This window comes from Panonychus citri, unplaced genomic scaffold, assembly GCF_014898815.1.
Source record: "Panonychus citri isolate SS breed McGregor unplaced genomic scaffold, ASM1489881v1 Contig00033, whole genome shotgun sequence".
NCBI lineage: Eukaryota > Metazoa > Arthropoda > Arachnida > Trombidiformes > Tetranychidae > Panonychus > Panonychus citri.
The window spans coordinates 273412-298743 of record NW_026515438.1 but is presented as its reverse complement, the minus strand read 5'-3'; the positions used below and the strand labels follow the sequence as shown (position 1 = coordinate 298743).

At 28.6% G+C, this 25332-nt stretch overlaps 1 protein-coding gene across 1 annotated transcript in view; it reads right to left on the bottom strand.

Moving 5' to 3' along the window:
- Positions 1-4457: 4457 nt before the first annotated feature.
- LOC128397556 (tachykinin-like peptides receptor 99D) overlaps positions 4458-25332 on the bottom strand; it is a 37775-nt gene continuing 16900 nt past the window's right edge. Inside the window, exons 2-5 of the mRNA XM_053358294.1 lie at positions 6045-6260; positions 5474-5624; positions 5112-5308; positions 4458-4974 (exon numbers count right to left, since the gene is read on the bottom strand). Of these exons, the coding sequence (XP_053214269.1) occupies positions 4761-4974; positions 5112-5308; positions 5474-5624; positions 6045-6260 (778 nt within the window). The 3' untranslated portion in view covers positions 4458-4760. The remainder of the gene's footprint in view (positions 4975-5111; positions 5309-5473; positions 5625-6044; positions 6261-25332) is intronic.

Sequence of the window (25332 nt, the reverse complement as noted above, 5' to 3'; positions counted from 1 at the left end):
AATTAATATTACATTTGTATTAATCAACACATCAATCAGTTAATTCACTTGGGCTTTTAGTTATAACATAACTTTTAATTGTGATTACTGTTAAATTGTTATGATTAGTTAACGTTATCGTTACTAATTAAAATTAATTATTTTCTATTAATATTATAACGACAATTTATTAACTATTATCATTTAAGATGATACATTTAAATGAGTTATAATAAAAATAAATTAAATCTAATTACATGAGATTTGAGTTTATTAATATAAAACAGGATACAAAGTTTTTTTTTAATGTTTTTCTTTGCAACAATTAACTAATTGTTAATTTACTACGTATTATATAAATATCCAAGTTATTATTGAGGGTCAACATGAAAAATTAAATGTATACAAATCTTGGATCTGGTAAAATTTGTCAATTATAATTATAATGGTTAATCAGCTTAATCAACAAGGAAATTGACTTGATTGTTATTGTATATTTGGTTGATTAAAATTACAAAGTTTCCACTCGTGGTGATAACAATTTAACGTTCAAACGTGTTAATTAGATTGATCATGATTAACATTGAAGAGGGTGAATCATGATTAAGATGATTATCAATCCAATGATGATGATGATGATTAGTTATTGCTGCCAAACAATTAACTTTCTAGTACCACAATTGGTAAGATTAATTGATAGATTAGATTAGTATATTAAATTAATGAATTAATTTTTATCTATCAGTTTAATTGTGAGTTTTAAATTTCAATTGAATTCCAATTGATATTAATCATTATCTTCACCTGAATGAATTAATGATTTTACAATTAATATTTAGTAATTAACTTTAAGAATACAAAAAACTTTGTATAGTAAAATTAACTCTCAATCGCGATAATATCAATTACCAATCTTAATTGTAATTACTATTGAAATTTGAATTCTTACCAATTAAATATTAATAAAATCGGAAATAGTGATTACAGGAAATTAGATTACAATGATCATCAGGTAATTATGATTTTCTCCCTCTAAATAATTAAGATTAGTAGTAGTAGTAAACAATTAAAACATTTCTCTATTAATTGTAAACAAGATCAATTAATTGTACTGTCGTTGATTATTGATAATAATAATAATAGTTGACCATTAATTTACAATGATAACTGATTCAATCAACTTTCCAAATAATATATAACAATTAAAACTAAATCTCATTGATTTTGCCTGAATATTGAATGATAATAATTTGATTATTTCCGTAGTTAGGATAATACAATTGGTTGCTAATAATATTATACATAATAAACAATTAACGATGATGATTAAAAGACAGACAGAAAGTATTGATTTCATGAGTTCAACCAAGCGAGTTCGAGATCTCCGTGTTTACGATCATTAAAGGTCACGGACCACGAATCAAATGATATTATTGATAATTCAAACTTGGAAAGAATAAAAAAAAATTAGAAACAAAAAATTATTACATAGACACAATTAAAGAGACAGTTAAACATTGGGCGAGGCCAATTGGAAATGTCAATGATCGGTAATAGTTATTATCTATTATACTACCATTGGTTTTATGTAGATTGTTGTTGATTGTTGATGACAATTAAGGTTGGTAACTTATTATTTTTCAACTTCCTTGACGATATCATGATTATGATTAAAAGTAATCATTTTGTTTTTGACATTTTGTTTTTGAGTTTGTTGCTTGAACAATAATCAAGCAAAAGTAAACAAGAAAATCATTGATTTGATATTAAACTTTTCTTTTCGCGTTTTTGTTTTTGATTAATTGTTACGATTAAGTTTGTAAGGGATAGAGAAATTAAAAAAAAAAGGTTTGATTAAACAGAACCATTTGTTTAATGGACATTGGTGGACAAAGGATATTTCATATCTAACATGATGTATCTGTTATTTTTTTATGGGTTTTGATGGTTGTGGTGATACTGTTGTTGTTAGGATAATGATGAGACTGATAATGATAATGATTATTGTTATGATGATGATGATGATGATGATGATAATGGTTTGTAAAAAAAGGTAAATGAAATATTTCAATTCTGGGTTAACACATCGTATGCTCAGTCACCGTTTGTTGTGGTGATGTTTATATCGCTCAGGATCAAATGATGTTGATTATCATCATTATTATCAAGTGAAAAGCAATTAAGAGTCACTTAAATATCTCAGAGAGAGAGAGAGAGGGATGAAAGAGCGGAGAGAGAAAGAAAAAGGGAGATTCATTATCGTAATTGTGAATATGTGAATAGGAGGAACCAGAGAAGATGGAAGATAGTGAGAGAGATATTAAGGGAGGATGATAATTTAGAGTGAGAGGTCAACCCCTGGATGAAATGTTATCATCTAGAGTCAGACAAATGTGAATTTAGGGTAATGAGTCTAGAAACGGGTTGATGTTTTCACTTGTGTCCATTTGACTGACCATCAGACCTTTTTCATTCATTTTATGGTCATTTTTATGTGTCTAACTGCTTATACTTTTAATGTTTATGTTTATGATAATTGTATTAATCTTAATCTTTGGACTAAAAATCGACTATTACTAATGATTATATTAATATCACCAAAGATTACTTGTAAAAATTGATCAAATATTCATGATAGAAAAATTTATCACTATAATTGTTTCAACTGTTTCCACAGACCGGGAACATGATATTAATGATCTAATCATAATTATATGTATTAGTAATCATGATTATCTCAGTTAATGATATCAAATATGCTCATTTACAGTTGAACTTTTTTATTATTACTCAATTTCCTTTCTTATAATGATTTTACCTCACAAATGGTTCATCAGAATTCAGGTCAGTTGTAATTCTTGAACAAAATAAAATCAGAATATCCCAGAATTTTAGACACTATTCTGATTCCGATTTCAACTAGACTTGGACATTTGTTTGGATAAAATCACTGGTCGATTTTCGATAAGTTCCATTGATTTTTTTCTCTAATATCAACACAATCGGTACTTCTTGATTAAACTATTATCATGTTAATCACGTTTTTTAATTGTTAAAGAAGTTTCTTTACTTTCTTCCAATACTTTATGAATCGGATTTTCTTTGATTGCACGAGCTTACAGCTCCATCTATTGGAAAACTAACCATCTAAATAAAAGTTTTCTTGACTTGATAATCAACTACGATGTCAAATAAAATTGTTAAAAAGTCTAAAACATTAAAAGACCAATGTTCCCAGTATCCTAATTCCTGATGACGTTGAGCCTTGTGCAGTTCGACCCATTCCTCAATTTCAATTTGAGCATGTGGATACCTCTTTGTATGATTAATATTTTTTAGCTATTAATAAGTATCGCTTACTAATCACTTCCAATTAGCTAATCTCAAATCGCCCAAGCACTTTCCCCCAAGTTATCAAATGATTAATCATGGAAGTTGATTCAATGTGCTCAATATGAAATCGATTTATTTACGAATCATGTTTTTAGATTTTATTGAACATATTCCTAAGTTGGTGATTTTCGCGAGCGAATTTCTCAAGTCGATTAGCGTAGCATTGCAAGGTAATCAAACTCTCTTTCGCTTTGAATAAATGTTTGAATGATTGGTAGAGCGAATCATAATTTTTATCATCAACCGGATCATCTCTGAATCGCCATCGCAGCAACTAGATAATTCCTGCGATCGGCAAATGATCAGATAAGTGCATTTGATCCACTGCAAAGTAATTTCTTAAGCAATTTTAAAAGCGTTTGACACCCTTATTGTGTCGTAAAAACGTGGCTTCTGTGAATTAACCATTAATGTTGCGTGGCATTTGAATGAGTTTAAACAACATTATTGTCAAAACAAAAAAAAGCCAATATGTTGCAAAATTTTCAATTCCATCGCCACGATAAATGTTGTCCGTATTTCAATCCCCACCAAGAATAATGGCGTCGACTGTTATCCTGTGTGTGTTATCGGCGTCATATCCACCCGATTTAACTATTTCTACTGATACAAACACATTGGCCCAGTAAGCTACTCTAGAAGCTCTGTTATTTTTACATATGTACAGGTTGAAAGTCGCGATCCTTAAATTACCCTTTGACGTTGGAATTGCGCATATAGTCACATGATATCTCCACGTTTGTTGCTGAACTTGCAAACTGGGGGAACCGCATCTTAAAAGAAGTAATAAAAGGCTAGAGTTCTGTATTAGTCTTACCCTTGACTAAATAATCTGAAAATCTACGAAACTCACTGAGAACTAATTGAAAAAAACTCTGCCTTCTGTCATATTGACAAAGCCAAATGAGTACTTGGCTAATTAGTTGAGAACTCGGCGAAAGTTACTGAGAATTGCTGTATGAGAATCAACAAGTTCAAGTAAGCTCGAAGCAATTCAATGAGATAAGTTTCATAACGCAAATCAGTCATATGTATCAGAAGACTTTGGTGAAAAGGAAATCACGAATTCTTTAAAATTGTTCTAAATGAAATTTTTATTTTTTCATAAATAAATAACAGTAAATTAATTATTTACATGGGTAATATAAAACAATTTTACAGTTAATCAAGGATAATCAAATGTTTGATGTAATATTAAGATTCAATTTTCACTTTGATTAAATATATATTATATTTACAACACAAGCGACTTGTTGATAACCATTTACGACTTTGTGCTTATTATTAATGGTTTAAACTCAATAGATATTAACTATTTACGTTTCATTACATATACATGTATAAGTATCAAGATGTTAATCTCAATATCATTATAAATCAGTTCATTTTTACAATCGATATTCAGATTGTTTAATTGTCAAATCTTCCATCATCAGGGCAGTTCCATGACCATTGCCATTTAAACGTATCTTTGTCTCTGTAATACAAGCTTCAGAAAAGCTTGATTTACCTCGACGAGTTAATTTTGATTCTAAATAATTATCAGAATCAGAATTATCATAACATAGGCAGCAAAATATTTTCTTGAATCCTTCTCGAAATCTAGAAAATTATTAATATAAAGAGAGAGAGAGAGAGAGAAAGTATTAATTAATCAATTATCATTTCATTTGGATGGTTTAGTTAATTAATTTCATCTCGATCCTATTCACACATTGTAAATAGCTCTGATTAATTACCTTGAATTCATCCAACAGTAAATGATTGGATTGTACATTGAATTTGACATTGCCAACCAGTAGATGATTAGATAAATGTGTTGAACATAATCAGCTTCCATCATTTCCGGAAAATGATGGGTAAGCAGGAAGTAGACATGATATGGTAACCAGCAAACAGCAAATATAACAAATACTACAATCATCATCTTAACAATCTAAATGAATGAACAAAAAATCAAAGTTTCAATCAGTTAATCAAAATCATAGAGAAAAAATTCCATTCAAACCAATAGATGGAGTTATTTGTATCAATCAAACTAAAAAGTTTTCAACTTGAGGGAAAAAAAACAAACGAAATCAATTAATAGTTAATTGTTTACCTTTCTCTTTGATTTCATTGATTCCACTTGTTTCTCTGTGTATTCACCAATACCCTTTGAACCCCAAAGTTCAATACCAACTCGAGAATAGGTAAAGCACATTGAACATATTGGGACCATATAAGTTACCAATAAAATTATCACATTGTAACTAAATCAACGATATAAACAAAAAGGTTAATAAAATTCTCCAGAAACCTAATCAAATCAACTAAGTGTATGTATGTTTATATTTATGAGAATATAATATCAAATAGTAACAATTTCCCAATAAATTGTATTAATATTTATATTTATGAACTTAATTACAACCATCATAACATTTCAATTTAGTTTTCAATTAGCAATGTTGATCTGACCTGATCTGATGGTGAAAGTTATTAATTCAATGATAATACTAATCATATAATGATAATATTATTTCATTTTTTTTTTACTATTCTCATCTGTATATATGATAAAAGTTATTTGGCATTAATTATTCAATGGGAAACATAAATTATACATGGAAAATGTTTTCATATTTTGGTGTGTATAATATAATTGTTAATAATAAGAATAAATTATTTACATATAATCAAATCTACTTGTATTTGCTTGTCCATCAGGCCATTCGAGGAAGCAAATATCACGATAATCTCCATTGAGGAAAAATTCCCGCTTCGTGTTTGAATAAAGCATATTAGGCAAGGCTAATATACTTCCAATTATCCAAATTGCTAGAGTTATGAATACGGTGTTTTTCTTGGACATTCGAGGTTTTAATGGATAGATAATGGCTACATAACTGTTTTCGAATTAAAATTAAAAAAAAAGGTAATTAGTTAATAGCAATTAGAGAGACAGAGAAAAATAATATCAACTATTATTATCATCACATTAATACAAAGATAATGGATTAACCCAAACAAAGTGAATTCATAAAGTTTTACTTTTCTTTGCTCTACTTTACATAATAATTTATCTGAATTAATTGCTGATTCGTTACTATTATTGTAATACATTCTTGATTTAGTATCTTGTAATTGTTTGTAATTAACTACAGAGTTAACCAGATGACTGTTGATTAGCTGATTAATTGAATTGTAAACTAACTGTTTTGTGTTTTTTTTTCGTTGAGTAAAAACTTAACATGGATAATAAATCAATGTCATAATTTATGATGTGATTAGCATAATTTTCTATTCTCAATGTTCAATATATTAATAAGATAATTTTCCAGTCTTGGATAATATTAGTATGCAAATTGATTCCAAACAATTAGATAACTTCTCATCTCTTGTATTAATATTTACTACTGATTATTATTAATACTCTGAACTTTTAATATATAAAAAATTAATTAGCTTATTATCATTAATCATTTACAAGTGATTCTTACAAGATTAATCATCTCAGGATTAGTAACTCCTAATCATTTTAATCATTCAAATGGTATTATTTTCATTCAGTAAATTGTTAGATGTTTGTAACAATGTATTCATTTAATTGTAATGATAACGATAATTAACTTTATTAATCTCATTGTTATTATAATGGTTAATTAACTTGTATGTAAAACAATAAAGTTTGAGATTAGTGATCAAAGGAAATGTTTATCATCATTTTCTAACTGAGATTTTGGTATTTCTTTTCATGGTGAAGATTCATAATTGATTAAAGTTAATTGTTGAGGTTTGTTGTTAACATGAACGATAATAAGTATTATTAAGATCATTGAATCAATCAAAGTTAATCAATGGTAATAGTATGTTGTTGTTGTTACCTGAGCACAGATAAAAAAAAGCATATAAGTTGAGTCAACAAATAAAGACTTGAGATAAGCTTTCATGTAATGATAAAAGTTATCATGATGATGATAACATGAAGATAATGAAGATGTGGAGTATGATTCTTGAAACACAAAATGCTTATCAAAGTGTAAATATTATTCAGGGAATGAAACGTGTTCGAATTGAAGAAAGAGTCACGATTATTCCAATTCTAAGTATATATAGTAACATATAGTTCATCGGAATAATTTTTTCTTCTCTCTCTCTCTCTCTCTCTCTATTCTAATCTTCAGATTTTTCGTTCTTTTCTCAAACTTATTTTCACTCTTTCTTTTTGTATACATGATAACGAAAAAAGAGCTTATCAAACGAAAATATAAAGTTATCATCATTTTTTTATCGCCAAAGCGAAAAACCAATCAATAGACTAGATATTTCATCATCATCTTCATTTCAACCTTTTATCCCCATGAATCTTCAGGATGAATTTTCTTCAATAGGAACGATAATATGGAAACATTTTTCTCGCAATAAAACAATGTAGGAAGAAACAGAGAAAAGAACAAAGTTTTTCTTTCGAAATTCTTTCATCTCTCTCTCTCTCTTTTTTTTTCTTCTTTCTTTCTTTCTTTCTTTCTTTCTCTGAACATTTCAATTTCGAAAATGATAATATTTTCATTATCATCGTAATAAGATTTAATTTCTCAACAAATGTCAAGATATTAATAATAATTCAAAAGATAATGAGACTTGTTAAGTTATTGATGAATTTATTAATATATGAAAAGAGTATTTAAATTTGCTTTTGATTCTTGACTTAATTGGAATCAAAATTATTTGATAGAATCAATTGATTTTAGATTAATTGTTTATCCTTCAATGTAGTAACAGCTTGTCATCATAATCATCATTGAGTATCATCAAAATTTTCTAATTCACAATCTTCATTCTCATTTCATCCTCATCCTCATAATAATCAACATCATGGTTGAACATTAGCTAAGGTAAGCAATAGATTTAAAAAAACCGTTATTTTTTTAACAAACTAATGAAGATGAAGGTTAATTAAATGGAAAAGCCAATTGAGATGAAAATTATTAATCAAACAAGATTGAAGCTCTTTTTTTAGGTTAACTGTTTATCAAACAATTTACTTTTATTTCATTACATGGGTTCATGATTATCGGGGGTTGAATCTTGAATCTTCATCATCAACAGGAACCGTTTTTTTTATTTGGTCTCTGTGTTTGGATAGATGAGATGTAATAGTTTGATGGGAAGAAGATGCTTGTGTTTAAGTATCACAATTAATAAAAATCCAAGGAAAATGCTCAGTAAATAGCCAATTAAAATGTCCATTCAGAAAAATTCATTAAAGGCTCCATCATGATAACAATTAACTCGATCATTATCATAACTGAAGTCTTCATTTTCCAAGATAAAAAAAAAGCTTATTAACCGAATCTAATTTTCAAATTATCATCGTAGTGAAAGTAAATACAAGCAAACTGATGGAGATGAAGCAATAAATGGATGATTGGTGTTCTCGTTTACTTAATCATGATCATATTCCAAATTCATATGATGTATATAAATGAATATCATATTTATCATAATAATCATCATCATAATCAACTGTGACTTCTTGATCATTGGAGTAAAGTTTTTACCTCATCACATTTATCATTCAATTCAATTTAACAGTAATATATACCAGAGTATCACCATCATTAACATCATCATCATCATCATGAAAACAATAATGATAATAATTCAGATAATGAACTTTTTTGTTTAATAATTTAGTGAATCATCAAATGTTGATCATCATTTAGATTGAAAATATTACAAGTGAAACAATTACTGTTTCTTTCAAGATTGTTACTCAATGAAAGGTATTACAAGTTGAGATCTGGAAACAAAAAAAGTGGCACAGTTAAATTATCACAGGTAATTTACCATTTAAAATGTGATCAAATAATAATAAAATTAAGGAAAATGTTTCATATAAGATAAAGCTAAATGCTGTCTACTAAATATAATAATAATAACGATAAATATTATATATATTTAATATCGTAAACATTTTGGTTTTACTTTGGATTCTCATCTTCATTATTCAAGTAACATTAACCTTTGGCTATTACTTTTTATGCTTTATCCAAGTTTATATTATTAATATATTGCTTTTCATTAGATTGGTAGAGTTAATATTTAACCAGCAATTAAGTTAAATTCTATGTGAATTGTTTAATCATTTATCTAACCGAAAAACCTCATAACAATTAACATTCAAGTTATTGTTTAACAACAATCTGATTTGATGGTTAAACAATTAACTTGACGTGAAAACTTTCACAAGCTTTTTGTTTATTTGTCTTTTCCAGGTAAATATATAAAAAAAAAGGATAAGATAATTGAGATAATCAATTAAGACACATCATGATGATGAGGATGTTAACAGCTCTCTCTCTCTCTCTCTTTAATAATCAACTATTGTCAATTATAAACCATCATCATCATCATCATCTTATATCTTTATCGTTTTCGTCATCAAAATATTTGGTCACAAAGTCGATATTGAAAAGGATACGTGGATCTTTTTTTAGTATTATTTGAGATTGAACGATAATATTGATCAGCGATTTAATTGAATTTCTGACAAAAACAATTCTGTGTACTTCACTTATCAACATCATCTCTCATCATCAATTCACGTCTTCTATTATTTGCTTTTTCATTGCATTTTTTTTTCTCTCTCAGTACCTTTTGTTTTCTTCTCATCCTCATCCTCATCTTCCTCATTCTATCATATTCATGCCTTGTGTACCTTTCTTAGTCGCTGGGAGGGAAAGTGTAAAAAAAAAGTTCTTATGAAAACCATAAGGAACTCGTTCTCACCTTTTCTTGAGGCTTTTCATCTCCATCATCTTCATTCTTATCTTTATCTTCCTGATCATCTTTTTTCTCCTTCTTCTTTCCTTGAGAGGTTGAGAATACTCTTGAGATTTTCTTCCCTATCTATGAGCAAGACATGATGATGAAAAAGGAAGAGATGGATGAGAGAGAGAGAGAGAGAGAGAGAAAGAGAGAAATGGAAAGAGTAAAGTAGTTATCTCATGGGGCAGAAAGAAGCTCATGATGAGAAGAAGATGAAAGGCTTGAAGGACATTGTTTGAATCGAAAATTTTTCGCTCTTTCTTTTTTTTCAGTCTCCCTGTTCATGGTAAACTCATAAGTAGCCCTGTGAATTTATTTCATTGAAATGATAATCATACAGATAAAAATCACAGTTGATGCCTTTTCTACCATAACTTTATTATCAGATAATAAAATACATAAATGGTTTATTGAATACGATTCTTGAGCTTGGAGCAAGATATTTTCTCACCCTGTTCCGAGTTCAGAAATCATGAACTTTTATTTTCCATCTATACCCTTTGAAATAATTATCACTTTAAGTGTTTGCAATAGTTATGTAACTTGAAGTTCTGAATGTCTTTTTTTGTCATCAAAACTTGGATATTAATATTTACCTTGTTATCCCCATGAACATCATGAAATTTTCATCTTTATTATCAGAATTGTATTACCTTGATTATTATTATTGTCTTTTTTATGTATTTTCTTATAGTTATTATTGATTTGATGTATTTGTAAATACTATTATCTAATATTGTTATGTTATATATACTATTTGATAGCAATAATCATGATAATTTTCATGAACTTTTGTATTTTCCTTGTGACATCATTAAATTTAATGAATATACATCATGATAAAAGTTTATCATGTTAACTTTTTACAGAGTCAATTGTTTATATTGAACTCTCAATATGCTGATTTTTTATTCAATCAATGTGCCTTCAATATATTCTGATGAAATAACGGTAAATGTGATAAATTACGGTTTCGATTGAATCTCTTGAATATTATTAATACAAATTCTGAAACTCTATTCAATGTCTACCAGGAAAATTGAAATTATTTTCATTTTCTTTCTTTTCTTTTTCCATGCTAATGATATTTTTTACTTTCCACACACATACACACATATATTCATCTAACGATAAGTTCTAATGAATCAAGAACAAAATTCTTGATTGTTTTCATTGAACTTTTATATTTCCATAAAGTTAATATGTAACATCGATGTTGAAACAAATTGTGAATTTCTATATATACCTTTAGGGTAAATGAGAAGCAATTTCGTCTTAAATATATTCAAAAGTTGAAGAAAATTTAATCTTGGGTTATAAAGGAAAATCTTGGTTTATGATTAAGTTGATTGTTGACTGTAAATTAAATCAGGTAGCAATTGGAAAATCATTAGCATGATGGAAATGAAAAATTTTACATAATAAGGATGATAATTGTTATTCTGAACTTTGTTCATGATTCAAATTTTATCATCATTATGGTTCCATATGATTACGATTATATATTATTCAAGTCTACAAAGTAACAATTATAATGAAATGATAACCATGAAGCTAATGGTAAAATTAACTCATGACAAATAAAAAGCATGTTTATCCAACAGGGAAATGAATCAACATGATAACTGATGAACTTTGAATGAGTGTGAAAGTGAAGATAATGACGAACCATTATAATAATGAACTTTTTCCTGCTTTTACTTTACACAAATGAATTAATATCATCTCATGATATAAAAAAAAGTGAGGGTGAAAAATATCACGAAAGACAAAAGTTCAGGAAGTTCAATTGAATGGGAAGAACAAGGAAAAATGGATAATATAATTTTCACCATGAAATCATGAACAATCCTACAGAATTCAAGAGAAAATTTTGACTTTTAAGGTTTTCAGTTTGAATATGAGTGAATATTAGTTGATTGACTATTAAGCCTGATAATTAATTTTCTCAATAATATTTAGATTTAAATGTTTTTCTATTCTGTCTTCATGAGTTTCATGTTGATCTGAGAATATGAAGAAAAAAAATCTGACATTCCGACGTTGACATTAAAACTTTTAGATATTAATTGGTGTTTATTTAATTCTCACCAGCTTATTACATGGGATGTAAACTTTAAATTCTTATAACTAATTAACTTCTCAAGTAAATTACTTTTCTCTGTTCATCTTTAATTCTTCATTCTGAATAACTCTCAGCATTCTCATTTAATTATCATGATAAACTTCCTGTTGGTGGAAAGAGAAAATTTCAATTTTCAAAATTTCACAAAATAATAATGTAAACTCACTGATATTTGGTTTCCTTTTTGCTCTCTCTCTCCTTTACAACCACTATCATCATCTCATCCTCTTCATCCTCATGGTTGTCATCATCTCCAGACTATAAGGATAGATGAAATTAGAACTCGAAATCGTGAATTACTTTCCTGATATAAGATCATCATTCTGTCAACGTCTCGGTGAGAGAATCATCTTATCAATATTTTATCATGTGAGAGAGAGAGAGATAAGTTTCATCAAAAGCATAAATCACAATCTTTATCATGTTGCTCAATGATTACAATTGATGTTGAACAAAAGTTCATCATTATTTATATTTTTATCGTTCCTTTGAAATCTTATCATGATCATGGAGCCAAAAAATAAAAATGTCACAAAGTTTTTCATATACTTGAAAAGAAATAGAGAAACAAAATTTCAACTTGTTAAACTGTTGATCAAAAAGTTTACTCAGTAATTGTCCATCATTGAACCTGTCAATTTGTTCAGATTGTTCATGATAAAAATTCATTATAAATATTAAAACCATTATAACATAATAATGATAACCAATCAATCAACAAAAGTGTTTTTGTTTTAAAATTTTTACACATGAAGGTTTAAAAAAAGAAACACTTTGATTAACTGTACTCATTTTAATTAAATCTGATGATACTTAATTGTACTCAACAGTTTCTTGATCCATCTCAATGAACGATTATTCAAATTAGTTACGAAATTTGTTTTCCTCTCTCAGTGAAAAGCATTTGATGGAAACATAAAGTGTTGACCTTTCAACTTTTATTAACTGACCAATATGATTAATATTGATGGACAACATGAGTCAGTTTTTAATTAGTATTTTCATGTCCGTTCGGGTTGAAGATAAGCTCAGGATTAACATGGAAATCCATGAGCACGATTAATACGACACCAGAATAACCATGAAAATCTGAATTGTGGTGAAACGAAAAAAAATGTTTCCAGTCAATCGAGTAACCAAATTTTCTGACTCGAAATCATGTTGACGATTTATTATCAAACTTTTGATCTAAACACAATTACCTTTGACTCGTACATATGAACTTGAGGTTTATTCTCATATACACAATCGTTATCATCCATCTATTTCCTTTATCATCATCAACGAAATCATTATCATCATGGTCTTTCTAGTATTTGCACTTCTATGAGAAAATAAAACTTTCATATTCTAAAAGAGGAAAGAAATAAAAAGAGAAAGAGAGAAAAGTTCTGAACTCGATTTTCTGTAATAGTAAAATTTTTACAGAAAAAAACCATTAGATCAAAATCATCTTTTCTCTATAGAATCAACCACACCTCATGCACCCTGTATACTCACCTTTTCATCTGCTCCAATTCAATTCCCATTATCAAACCATTAATAGTAAAGCCTGACAAGTATTTGGACAAACGATTCCAATTGAAGTCATCATCTTGAATTGGAAAGGTAAGATATTTATAACTGAATATAATGTATTGATATTTTAATCATATCCAAATATTTATCATGATATTTTTTTCTGACAGAATTTTCTGTAAGAATTCATTGAAAATCCTGAATAAAATGTTTTCTTTGCTTTCTTTCAGCTCTTAACTTTATATAAACTGAATGAGAGGAAAAAGAAAAAAAAATTTACCCGCCAACATGAACAAGCTTAGAATTCATTTGTTAATATTATTAAATTTCATTCCCTGATAATGATCAAGATATAAATGATAAATTAAATTCACTTGACCATTTAGTTTATCTTCATATTTTCATCAACCAAACTGGACATTGGATCGAGGATGAGATAATAATATTTTCCTTCAACATCTTCTTATAACTCAAAGATAAACATGAGAAAATGATAAGATTAGTTTTAGATTAATATTATTAAAACAATGACGATAATAAATTTGAGAACCTGATCTTTTTTTATCATTTGGAAAACTCAATATTTTGCTGAGCATTCATGATATTTTCGGTGATTTTTTCTCCTGCTCAAAGTTTATTACCAAAAAGATGATGATAAACCATGTATTACATTGAGGTAAGAATATTAAAATATCCAATAATGTTACTTGGTTATTATTATCTTCATCTTCTTTCATGTGTTTATCCTCATCTGCTCATCTTGTGTTCATGTGAAGTTTTTGTTTAGAGGCAATTTCCAAGCTGGATTCGATTGGATTAACCTCTAACGTTTGGTTAGAGGAAATGATGATGAGGATGTGAAGAGATGAGGAAAGATGATTAAGATGATAATGGGAAGAAAAGAGAGAGAGAGAGTACAGAACCAAGTTGGAAAATAGATGACCAGGGATCAATCGTAAGGGAGAGATAAAGTTTTAGCTCAGATTAAATTCACATTGCAATTATTTTGCCTTTTCGTTTATTATTATTACCGATTTTTGGATAAGCTCAATTTTGTCTTCGTTCACATCTTTTATCAAATGGAAAAATGGAAAAATAATCAAATGACTTAAGCTCAATTAACGATAGTATTGGCTTCAATGTGACAAGAAAACAAAAAAGTTGAAATCAATTGGTCAAGGTGACAATTTTACAATACTCGAGAGAGAAACGTTTCGACATTGAAAAGAGAGAGAGAGACAATATGAGGCCAAGAGATGATGATAATTTCCACTCCCAGTTAATGCTCTATCTCTTCCAAGTCAATATCCATTTTCTTATCCCATTTCTTACATTTAAAATCAATCATCAAAGTTAAGCTTTTCATTTTGTTTCCGTTTATCATCATCATCAGGATCATCTATTGTTACCATCAATGAGTTATTATTTTAACTGTTATCATTTGTTATCTAATCGAAAAAAATTTTTCTTTATCAATCATTTCATTTTTTTCCCTCTATTTCCTTTTACCTTTTAAAGGATGAACTTTTTTGCTTCACTCCAATAAAATGTGATAAAAGTGAAAGAAACAATCAAACAAGAATTGAGAACTTTTCTCCCCATCAACTTTTCCTACTATATTATATAAATAAAAGTAAATAAGGTTAACTTTTCATGCTAAGGCTTAACTGTTAATCAGAATAAAACAGAGTAGAAAAACTAAAAATCCAATATTCATCATGTGAATTAATGTTGTCAATGTCATCATCATGTTATTCAGGTAAAACAATTGGATTCAAATCAGTATCTTCTTAACATACAAGAGACCATAATTCATACAATATACTGAGTGAGAGAAAGGTTTCCCTCTTTACCCTTTTCTATGTGTAAAAATGATGTAAAGATACACATTCATCCTGATTTCCAGGCTTCATCATCATTTCAACTGATTTAGTTCAATGTTTCTAAATCATTTCAACCTACTACATGTATATTGTTGTATGTTAAAGGTTAAACAAACAGGAGAGTCAGTGAAGACTGAGATTGAGTGAGAACAACAACAAAAAAGTTGAACAATAACAACAAACATCAATTGAAACTTAAGATTCACATGGGAGATAATATCAGAATATCCTGGAGATTCAGGTGAAACATGAAGAAGAAGAGTAAAAAGTTTGATTAATATTTGCTTATCAGCGTAAAGATAACATGATGATGAAGATGAGAAGACGAAGAAGATGATAAAAAGAGTCAACTAGAAAACACTCTTGATGTAACAAAGAGCAAAAAAACATCAAGGTAACATCGTCCAATCAATTTCAATCTTTTATAACGGTAAGTTTTTCTTTATCATCTTCCTCATCATCTTGTCTTCAATCATCCTGTGAATATAAATATACTATTGATAAAACTTCATCTTCCCTCCTCATTGTTATAATATCCATCATTGATTGTTTTCTTCGTCATCTCTCCTTCTCTCTCATTTTCTTCACATAATGTATATAAATACTTTCTCACTCACTCACTCTTCCTTATCATCTTTCATCAAACAACCTACAGGGACTCATCATCTTCTTGTTCACTTGACAGACGAAAATGTGTTGACACAGAAAAAAAAGTACATTCATAGAATAAGAAAAGAAGAGGAGAGAAAAAAATATGAAACATTTTCTTTTATAATAATTTTCTTACCTGACATTACATGATAACATATTCTATCGGTCGTATTTATCCTTCTCTCTCACTCTCTTCATCATCTTCATCATCACTTCGTATCATCATCTTTCCTTTGCTGGTTTCAGATCTTTTTCTCATCATAATGTAACTTGGTAACAAAATAAATCTCGCCAAGATTTTTATTCACAACAGGAAATTACCTTTGCCACACATTTCATAACTTTCCATGATTATCCTGATGAATGGTGATAAACTTGCATGAATATGATGATTATCATGGTGATATTTTTATTATATAGATTGGATAAGTTAACAGACTCGTATGATGAGTCTGTCCAATCTGATTTACAGAATTCATCTTATCATGATGATAATATCTTGATATTTTTGTGGTCACTGAACATTGAGAATAATTTTCATGATTTATCTGATTTCTTGTCTGAAAATACTGCAATTGAAGGGTTTTCAATGCCATTTTAGCCTTTCTCAGTTTCATGATAACCTTTTAGGATTCCCACTGAGAAAATCCTAAAGGTTATTTTCATTATTGTGATAAAATTGTCGCAAACTGATCATAATCATAATCGTAATCATCAAGTTGATTACCTTAAGGTACTTTTTATCTTGATTGCTAATTCCATTAATCTGTTTCAATTTCTAGTTCTTTCTTTTTTCTTCTCGTTCTTTAATACTTTATCCAAATTGCCAAAGGAAATATTTGGCTCCCATTCTGAATACAATTTGGTCTAGCCAAAAGCCGTAAGAAAAAAGCTCAATGAATTCATATATGAATGAAGTTACAATGTATTAATATGATGAATATTAACAGAGAAAATGAATGAAAATTCTCACATGGTGCAAAGGCTAATGTATAACTTCAAGTGACATGTATTATACATTCATATGAAAACATGATGATGGTGCCTGAGAATGAAACTTCATCCTGAATCAGCTTTAAATGCTAGCAAAAGTTCAATGTAAAGTTCAATGGTAAATGTTACCAGGAAATGCTAAGAATCCCCAAGGTAAAAGGTAATGAGTTGAGATGAATAATATTCAAGGTTGAAGATGAAGGTAAATTACAAAAGTGTATTTAAATAATGATTTTCATGATGATGATAAAGTTTGAAAGGATAAGGAGACGAAAAAAACTCACAATGAAAAGAAATGAAGACGATAAAAGAGAGAGAATGAGAGAGAGAGAGAGAGAGAGAGAGAGAGAGAGAGAGAGAGAGAGAGAGAGAGAGTTTTATATTTTCTCTTTATCTAGATAATGATGAAATTGATTCTGTTGATGAGAGAATAATTATTACAAGAAGATGAGGATGAGAGGGAGAAAAAAATAGATGATGATGATACTTGAAATGCTCAAGGGAGAGTCTATTATGTTATCTTTAATTAAGTTGCTTACGTAAATTTCAATTGAACTGATTTAACAGCTCAAAATGTTATGTTGATAATGATGATTACTTTGATGAGATTAATCGTAATGATTTTACTCATCATGGGAATTAAATCAGATTAGATCATTGGTAGTGACTGGTAATTGGTAACACTCTGAAAACCATATTAGTTGGTTAATGAAAAGGATGAGGATAATGAGGAAGATGATGATGTCCTCTTCATGGTGATGGTAATGATAATATTTATCCATCTGAATTGCATATAAGTTACAATAAGAACAAGTGAAAAAAAATAGATACAGATTCTTATTGGAAATGAAATGTTCCTTTCATAGACTTATCTTCATCTTCTTTCCCTTAAATATTGTTAAGTCACTAATGCACTCATCTTGATGAGTTATATCATCATCATGATCATCATCATCAGTGTCGATACCATCATGGTGGTAATTGTGAAAACTCAAGTTCTATCTTGGAAGAAAAAAGAAGAGTAAAAAGTTTGAAGGGAGAAAAAATTGTTCAGAAGAAGGAAAAAAATAGTATAAGAGGCGATGGAAAAAAAAGTGTAGCGAGATAATACTGATGAAGATGATGTGGACTTTCCACATCATCTTCATCATGCTGAGAAGACGAAGATGATGATTAGGATGATTATATTGTAAGAAGAAAAATAAGTAAAAAATGTTCCATCAGATTGAAAAACTTTTCCAAAGAAGAGGAAGAAAAGAATCAGAAACTCAGAGATGAAGAATTTTTTTCCAAGGTGATGATAGCAAATGTTTGCCCATAATGATGATGATGAGAATTATTATCGTCATCATCATCTATTCAGAATTATTTATAGGTAAGCATGGAATCGAATTTTTCATTATTTTTCATTCAATGTAAAGAGAAATTGAAAGGCCAATTTCTCTTTAGAACTCAGGTAGTAATCAAGTTTCGACCACAAGGTTCTAAACTATTACAACTCTAGACAGAGAGTTCGAGAGACTGATGAGCAGATGATGAAATGATGGATATTAATAACTAAATAATGTTCTGAGAATTTCTGAAACTGACTGGGAGTTTTTTTTTCTTGCTCCATGATAATAGTTGGTCGTTATCTCATTTACAAACAGTCTTAACCTCTTGAGCCATAAATGCCTTCCAACTGTTTCCTATTACTATTATCATGGTTATCATCGTGATGATTTTTCATGAATATAAATGTTCATAAGACCCTGAGTATGGATTCCTCATGGTGAATACCATTTTTATGGACCGATCTCAATTTTTGTTTGCATCTCAAATTCAGATATCAGATTACTCTTGACAGTAACAAATCTTGATTCACTTTTAATCAGACGAGAAAGTTACGTTACCATGATGATGATGGTGATGATGATTATCATCATCAACATTAGATTTAAAGTATTATCATTACACTCTGATGATAGCCAAAGCTAACTGATTATTCAATTCTTTTAGCACTGTTTTCATCATGAATTTATTCATGCAAAATTTTTATATCAACATAGTTATTACATTTGCTGGGAAATTAAAAAAAAAACTTCAACTTTGAAATTTCAAAATAAACTGACCGATTCTGTTGATTTAATTATAATTAAATTTATCATTTGTTTTACCCAAACACAAGGCTCATGTTTAGTATCATTTTTAGGTCATGATAAATCATAATTAAAACAATTATCTAATTAACTTATTGGTTAATCTGCTGTTTAGTTTGTTTTTTGTTGCTCTTTCCTAATTATTACTTTACATGAATTTCATTTAACTTTCTAGCATTTGAAACTGAATCTCATTGCTCATGGAAATCATATTCATGATATTATGGTTGAAGAGGAAAATAAAGTTACATGATTAAAGTAGCATCATGAATGGTGATAAATGTAATCCAAATCATGAAGGTTAATTGAAAATCGTATGAAAAGTTATTGAATGTCACTTGGAATCTAAAATGTCATGTCAATTTGATAGAAATTGATATTGTTTGATTGGCTTCAGTACGGAACAGAATCAAATCAATGAATCAAATCAATCTTAATCACTTTGATCATCTTTTAGAATGAAATTGTTACGATTTACAGTTAATTGATCTACATTTGGAAACAAAATATCAAAAAGTAAATAAAAACAAATAAAATGAAAACAAATCATCAAATTAAATCAAATTTATGACGATGGAAAAGTAATCTAAGTATTAATATAATAATGATGAAAAACTAAACTTTGTTATAATACATAATGAAAAAGGAAACGGAAATTAATAGTTAAATAGGAAATAGTCAACCATGAAATTAGCAATAAGCAAAAGATGAAGATGATTATTAGAATGATGAATCAGGGGAGAGAGAGAGAAATTCATTTCTTCTGAACAATTGGAAATAATTTCGATGGTAACATTCATTATGATGGAAAAACTTGTTAAATCCTTTATATCTTTTTCTTATTCCTCCTTCTTCACCCACCGCCATTTTCCACACCCTCATGTACTTACCACCTCCTTCGTTCATCCTCCGAATAGTTTATCTTCCTTCCTCCGAGTTTTCTCTCTCTATCTCTTTCGAAATCCCTCCTTCGTCATCAAATAATCAAGGAAATTTCATCGAAAAAAGAAAGAAGAAGAAAAAAAGTTCCAAGTTAAACATTCCATTGGAAGAGCAATTTAATTGATTGGTTCACAAATGATTAATCAACAATCAAGTAAAAGACAATAATCACATTGGTTTACAAGTATTACTATCATCATAATTATATTAATTTCCATCAATGTTATTACCTTTGATTAGTGAGAGTTTAGTCCAGTGATGAAAATAATGATTACATGATGATTCTGATGATTGTGTTGAAATGAACCTGAAGCTACAGGGGAAAAAGAAACAAACGAAAAGAAAAAGAAAAATCGGAAATTCCTTTAATCATTTGTTTCCCTTGTAACAGAATCATGTAATAATAATAATAATAATAGTAATAATCTTCATGATAATGATAATGAGTATTTTAGTAAAGATGAGGATAAATAAGATTCCCAAGCAACGAGTTGTGATTACGATTGATTGTGATGGATAAATTGTTCCCAATGACAACCAAACATTTCCGATATTTAAACATTCCTGTTGATATTATCTGAGGATGTAAGTTATTGTCATTCAATTGTAATAAACAATCATCATGTTCAATCCGCATTCTGATTACTCAGACTAATTATACTGAATGTTAATCAAAGTGTTAACTTTAATACTCCATTTGTAACCCAATCAGTTAAGTGTCACTAACTTTCATGGGGGTTTTGATTAATCTCTCTCTCTCTCTCTTTGTTATCTATTTATTTCAACTATGTAAACAGATAATCTATTAATTTGGATTTGGAAAATGATCATTAACTATTAGAGATGTGAAATTATGATCATCCAAATAATGAAGCTTATTATTCTTGACCAAATGACCATTACGAGGAAAATCAATTCTATCACGATAATGGAAAACTGTTTGCAGATTTATCTCTCTCTCTCTCTCTTCACATCATCATTCATCAATCTCTTATACTGAAAACTGATCATCACCATCATCATGATCTCTTTCAGTTTCTTTCTTGATACAATAACATGAATATCAGGACATCCTAACGTTTATTATCATAAGAATAAATTTCCTAATAGGATAGTGTCATCACCTTCCTGGAACCTCATTTAAATACAATACTTAGAATGTTTATCCAACAAGAGAACGTGAGAATTTACGATTAATGAAGATTAGAAAAAAAGAGAAAGGATTATTCATGAAAGATGATGAGAACAAAGTGATGATAATGAGGAGATAAAGTTTCAGAATAATGAGAAAAAGTTCCAATAAGAAAGTGTAAATGTCTCTCCTTAACATTACAAAATAAGCTCTGATATCTAAGTGTAGTATTAATATCAACAGATATGACCAAGAACCCTTTGAATTACGATAACATCAATGATACTGGAATCATTTACATGGAAAAAAATGAGGACAATACCTGATTCATAGACTTTTCAGGGAAAATGAGGTAATACATTGTTGAGCTTTTTTATCATATCAATGAAAAGGAAAAAAGCGGAAATAGTTAAAAGAAATGGTTGATGCTTGTGATGAAAGTTGAATATTAGGATGAAGAAAATGTTAAACGAAAAAGGGGAAAAAGAAAAGCAATTTTCAACTGTCATTTGAATGTAATTCATTTCGCCCCATGAAACCATGTAAGTTACCTTGATTCAAAAATGTTCAACAGACCAGAAATATGAACCTGATTTTATTCTGATGATATTGGAGTAAAATAAGAGGAAAGAAAACACAAAAAGAATCATCAAAATGATAGAGTTTACGTAGATAAAAATATAAGAATCTGTTTGGAGGAAATTGAGAATTCAAGGAACAACACGAAGTAGAAGATAAAGAAGAACATGGAAAAGGAAAAACAAGAGAGAGAGAGAGAGAGAGAGAGAGAGAGAGAGAGAGAGAGAGAATCGAATCAAATCAAAAGGTAACTATAACTACGTTATTTCTTGTTGATAATAATATTGGAAAATCAGTAATAATAATAAGAGAAAATTTCATCTAAGTTATCCTAATATTATCCATTTAGATCTGACCGGTTGGCCAGAATGGTAATTTAGTTGATGTTGTTACTATTAATATTTTTTGCTCTTGTTACAATTCAAAAGGCTTCAGGTGACACAGAATGACATTCAGACTGACCACTGGAAAAGAAAGTATATTACGAAGATGGTGAATAGAGAGAGAGAGAGAGAGAGAGAGACGTTTATTTCCTATTTTTTATCTTCCCGATTCCTTGACCAAACATAATTATCATATGTTGCACATCCTTTTAGATGGACATTGGGAGTGAAAATTATTCGGTAATACATTTACTCGATATGTCTCATTATAATGTCATTTTTTTCCTTCCTATTCAATCAGTCCATGATTACATTTATGGGTCAAATGATTAAGATGAAAGATCCAATAAAATGTTATATTGAATTTTGTACTCTGTGAAAAAAAGGTAAAATAAACAAAATACAGTTCGGGATAAAAAAAGCTGATTTTACTTCCACTTCTCACTCAGAACTTTCCCAGTATACATTATCAATATTATTATTATTATGAAAAATGAATATAAACAGGCAAAGAGCCTCAGAAGCAAAAGAGACTGTATTAAGATTGATGGATGAGGAAAATGTTTGACCAAAAATAATGGTCAGTAAAAGTGAGGATATTAGAGGAAAGTATCGTTGAGATGCCTGGTCAATAGTAAATTATATTAGATAAAAATAGTTGAACAAAAAGGAAACAGAGGGAAAAAAAAGTTTAATCAATCCCCTTTGGTACAATATGTTACATTGATATTTTCCTTGCTTACTGAACACGCACAAGGAACAAAACATTGAAGCATTTTTACCAGTTAACGTTTGAAGCTAATATATTAAGATAATTCCGATAATGTTTATGGTCATTTATATGATTTGAGGTGAAAATGTTCAATTGAATTGACCACAGTGAAATCAATAGTTGTTGTTGTAGTTGTAGTAACCAAAAGACTAATGATGATTGATGATTATCATGTGGATTGAGGAGAGAAATGATCAGACAGATAAGATAAAGATTCTAAGCGGGACTGAACTTTAAGAAAACAGCATGATTACCATGAGAGAATAGATAATGTGTCACAATTTTCTTCCATATAATTACTCGATTCGTTGATCAATAATTAAGGCTCTTTATCGTCATCACCATTGTCCTAATATTATAATCTTATTGTTTATCTCATCTCAACAATCTCTAATTGTTGGAAAGTATTAGAAACAATTTAATCTCTTTTTGCAAATGATGAGAAAAAGTCAACAATAGTTACGACTTTTATCAAGCCTTTTTGCTAATCTTTTCAGAATCTCTCATCTTCAAACATCTTCAAACTTAATCATCACACTTATCACCATCTTCATCTTAATGTTCAACTCATTGAGAAGCAAAAACAGATTATCCATTCAATTGTCTTACGAAATACTGAAAATCGACTTGAAATTTGCCACAATTCAAACAATTAACCTAAATGACAATTAGCTCTTGTATCGTGATAATTGTAGTCAAGTCCAGTGATTTAGTCGCAATGACTGTTAACCAGATGAAGTTTAATTGAAAATAAGTGTAACATATTTTGTTAATTGATTTTTCATAAATAAAATCTCACTAATTAACATAACCAATAAAAGTGATTAAAATTAAAGTCCAACACTTTAGGGAATATATTACAACTGAGATGTAGTATTTAACCAATGAGTGAAAACAGTTACACTAATTAACAATTCTCAGTCTAATTGAGATTCAAAAACAAAAATCTCAATCATTTTACATGTGATTCCAATCTGATTCAAGGTAAATATTGACACAATCAACAGAACTGTGATTACAATTGATGTTTTGCTTTTTAATTCTGAGGTAAAAGTAATAAATACAAATAATTTACATTAATTGTTACTATTTTTAGCATCCCAATAGATAAAGTTAAATAATTGATAAATATTACATTTTATTCATGATTAACATTCAAATTAAATGATGATAAAAAATTCTGATGCTTGTGTAAACAGTAATCAAATTGAAGTAATAAAAAATTTGATTCAACTAAATTAACATTTTTATTATTCTGATTGATATTGATTGTTGATTCATTATCAATATACTAATCACGTTTCCATCTTAAAATTGATTAGTTGTTTTTGGTTGATTAACTTGTGTCAATATTAATTATTCATTTCGTTTAAGATTTAAATTTATTAATCAGTTTTTCCATAAGCAAATTAAACACGGTTAACTAATCCAATTTCAATTTTATCAATAAAAAAGGCCCAACGATAGTAACGGAATATGAATTGATTAAATTGAACTTTGAGATGATGGTGAAATTGAAAGAGTGGATAAGTGAATGAGTTAGAGATAAAAAGTTCTGATTCATTAATCAAAGATTAAGGACATCACCGTGATAGTAATCATGTTAATCATTCTTATGGATTCTTGACCAGACTCACATCCATCATGATGAATGCGATAATCTTTCACTCCAGTGTAATTAACATTATCATGTTAAGAGAAAATCAAAGTTTTCCCACTTATTTCAACCTTTTCTATTCTTAGATATCATGAATTCTAATCATGCTAAAATGTTTTCACCTATGGAACCTTTTTTCCTAATACTTGAAGCCTATTATATGATTATCATAATAATGATGAGCAAGTTATCATTTTTTTATCACCAACCATAACCATGATAGTAATAGTAATCTGTAAGTTTGAGTGTGGAAAACAAAAAGCCTGTTGAATCTCAAATCTCATGAATCTTCTTGTTATCATTATCATCTTACGACCAGAACTATTGAAAAAATGAATATGTTGATTAGTTTTCTCTGCTCAATATTATCTTAA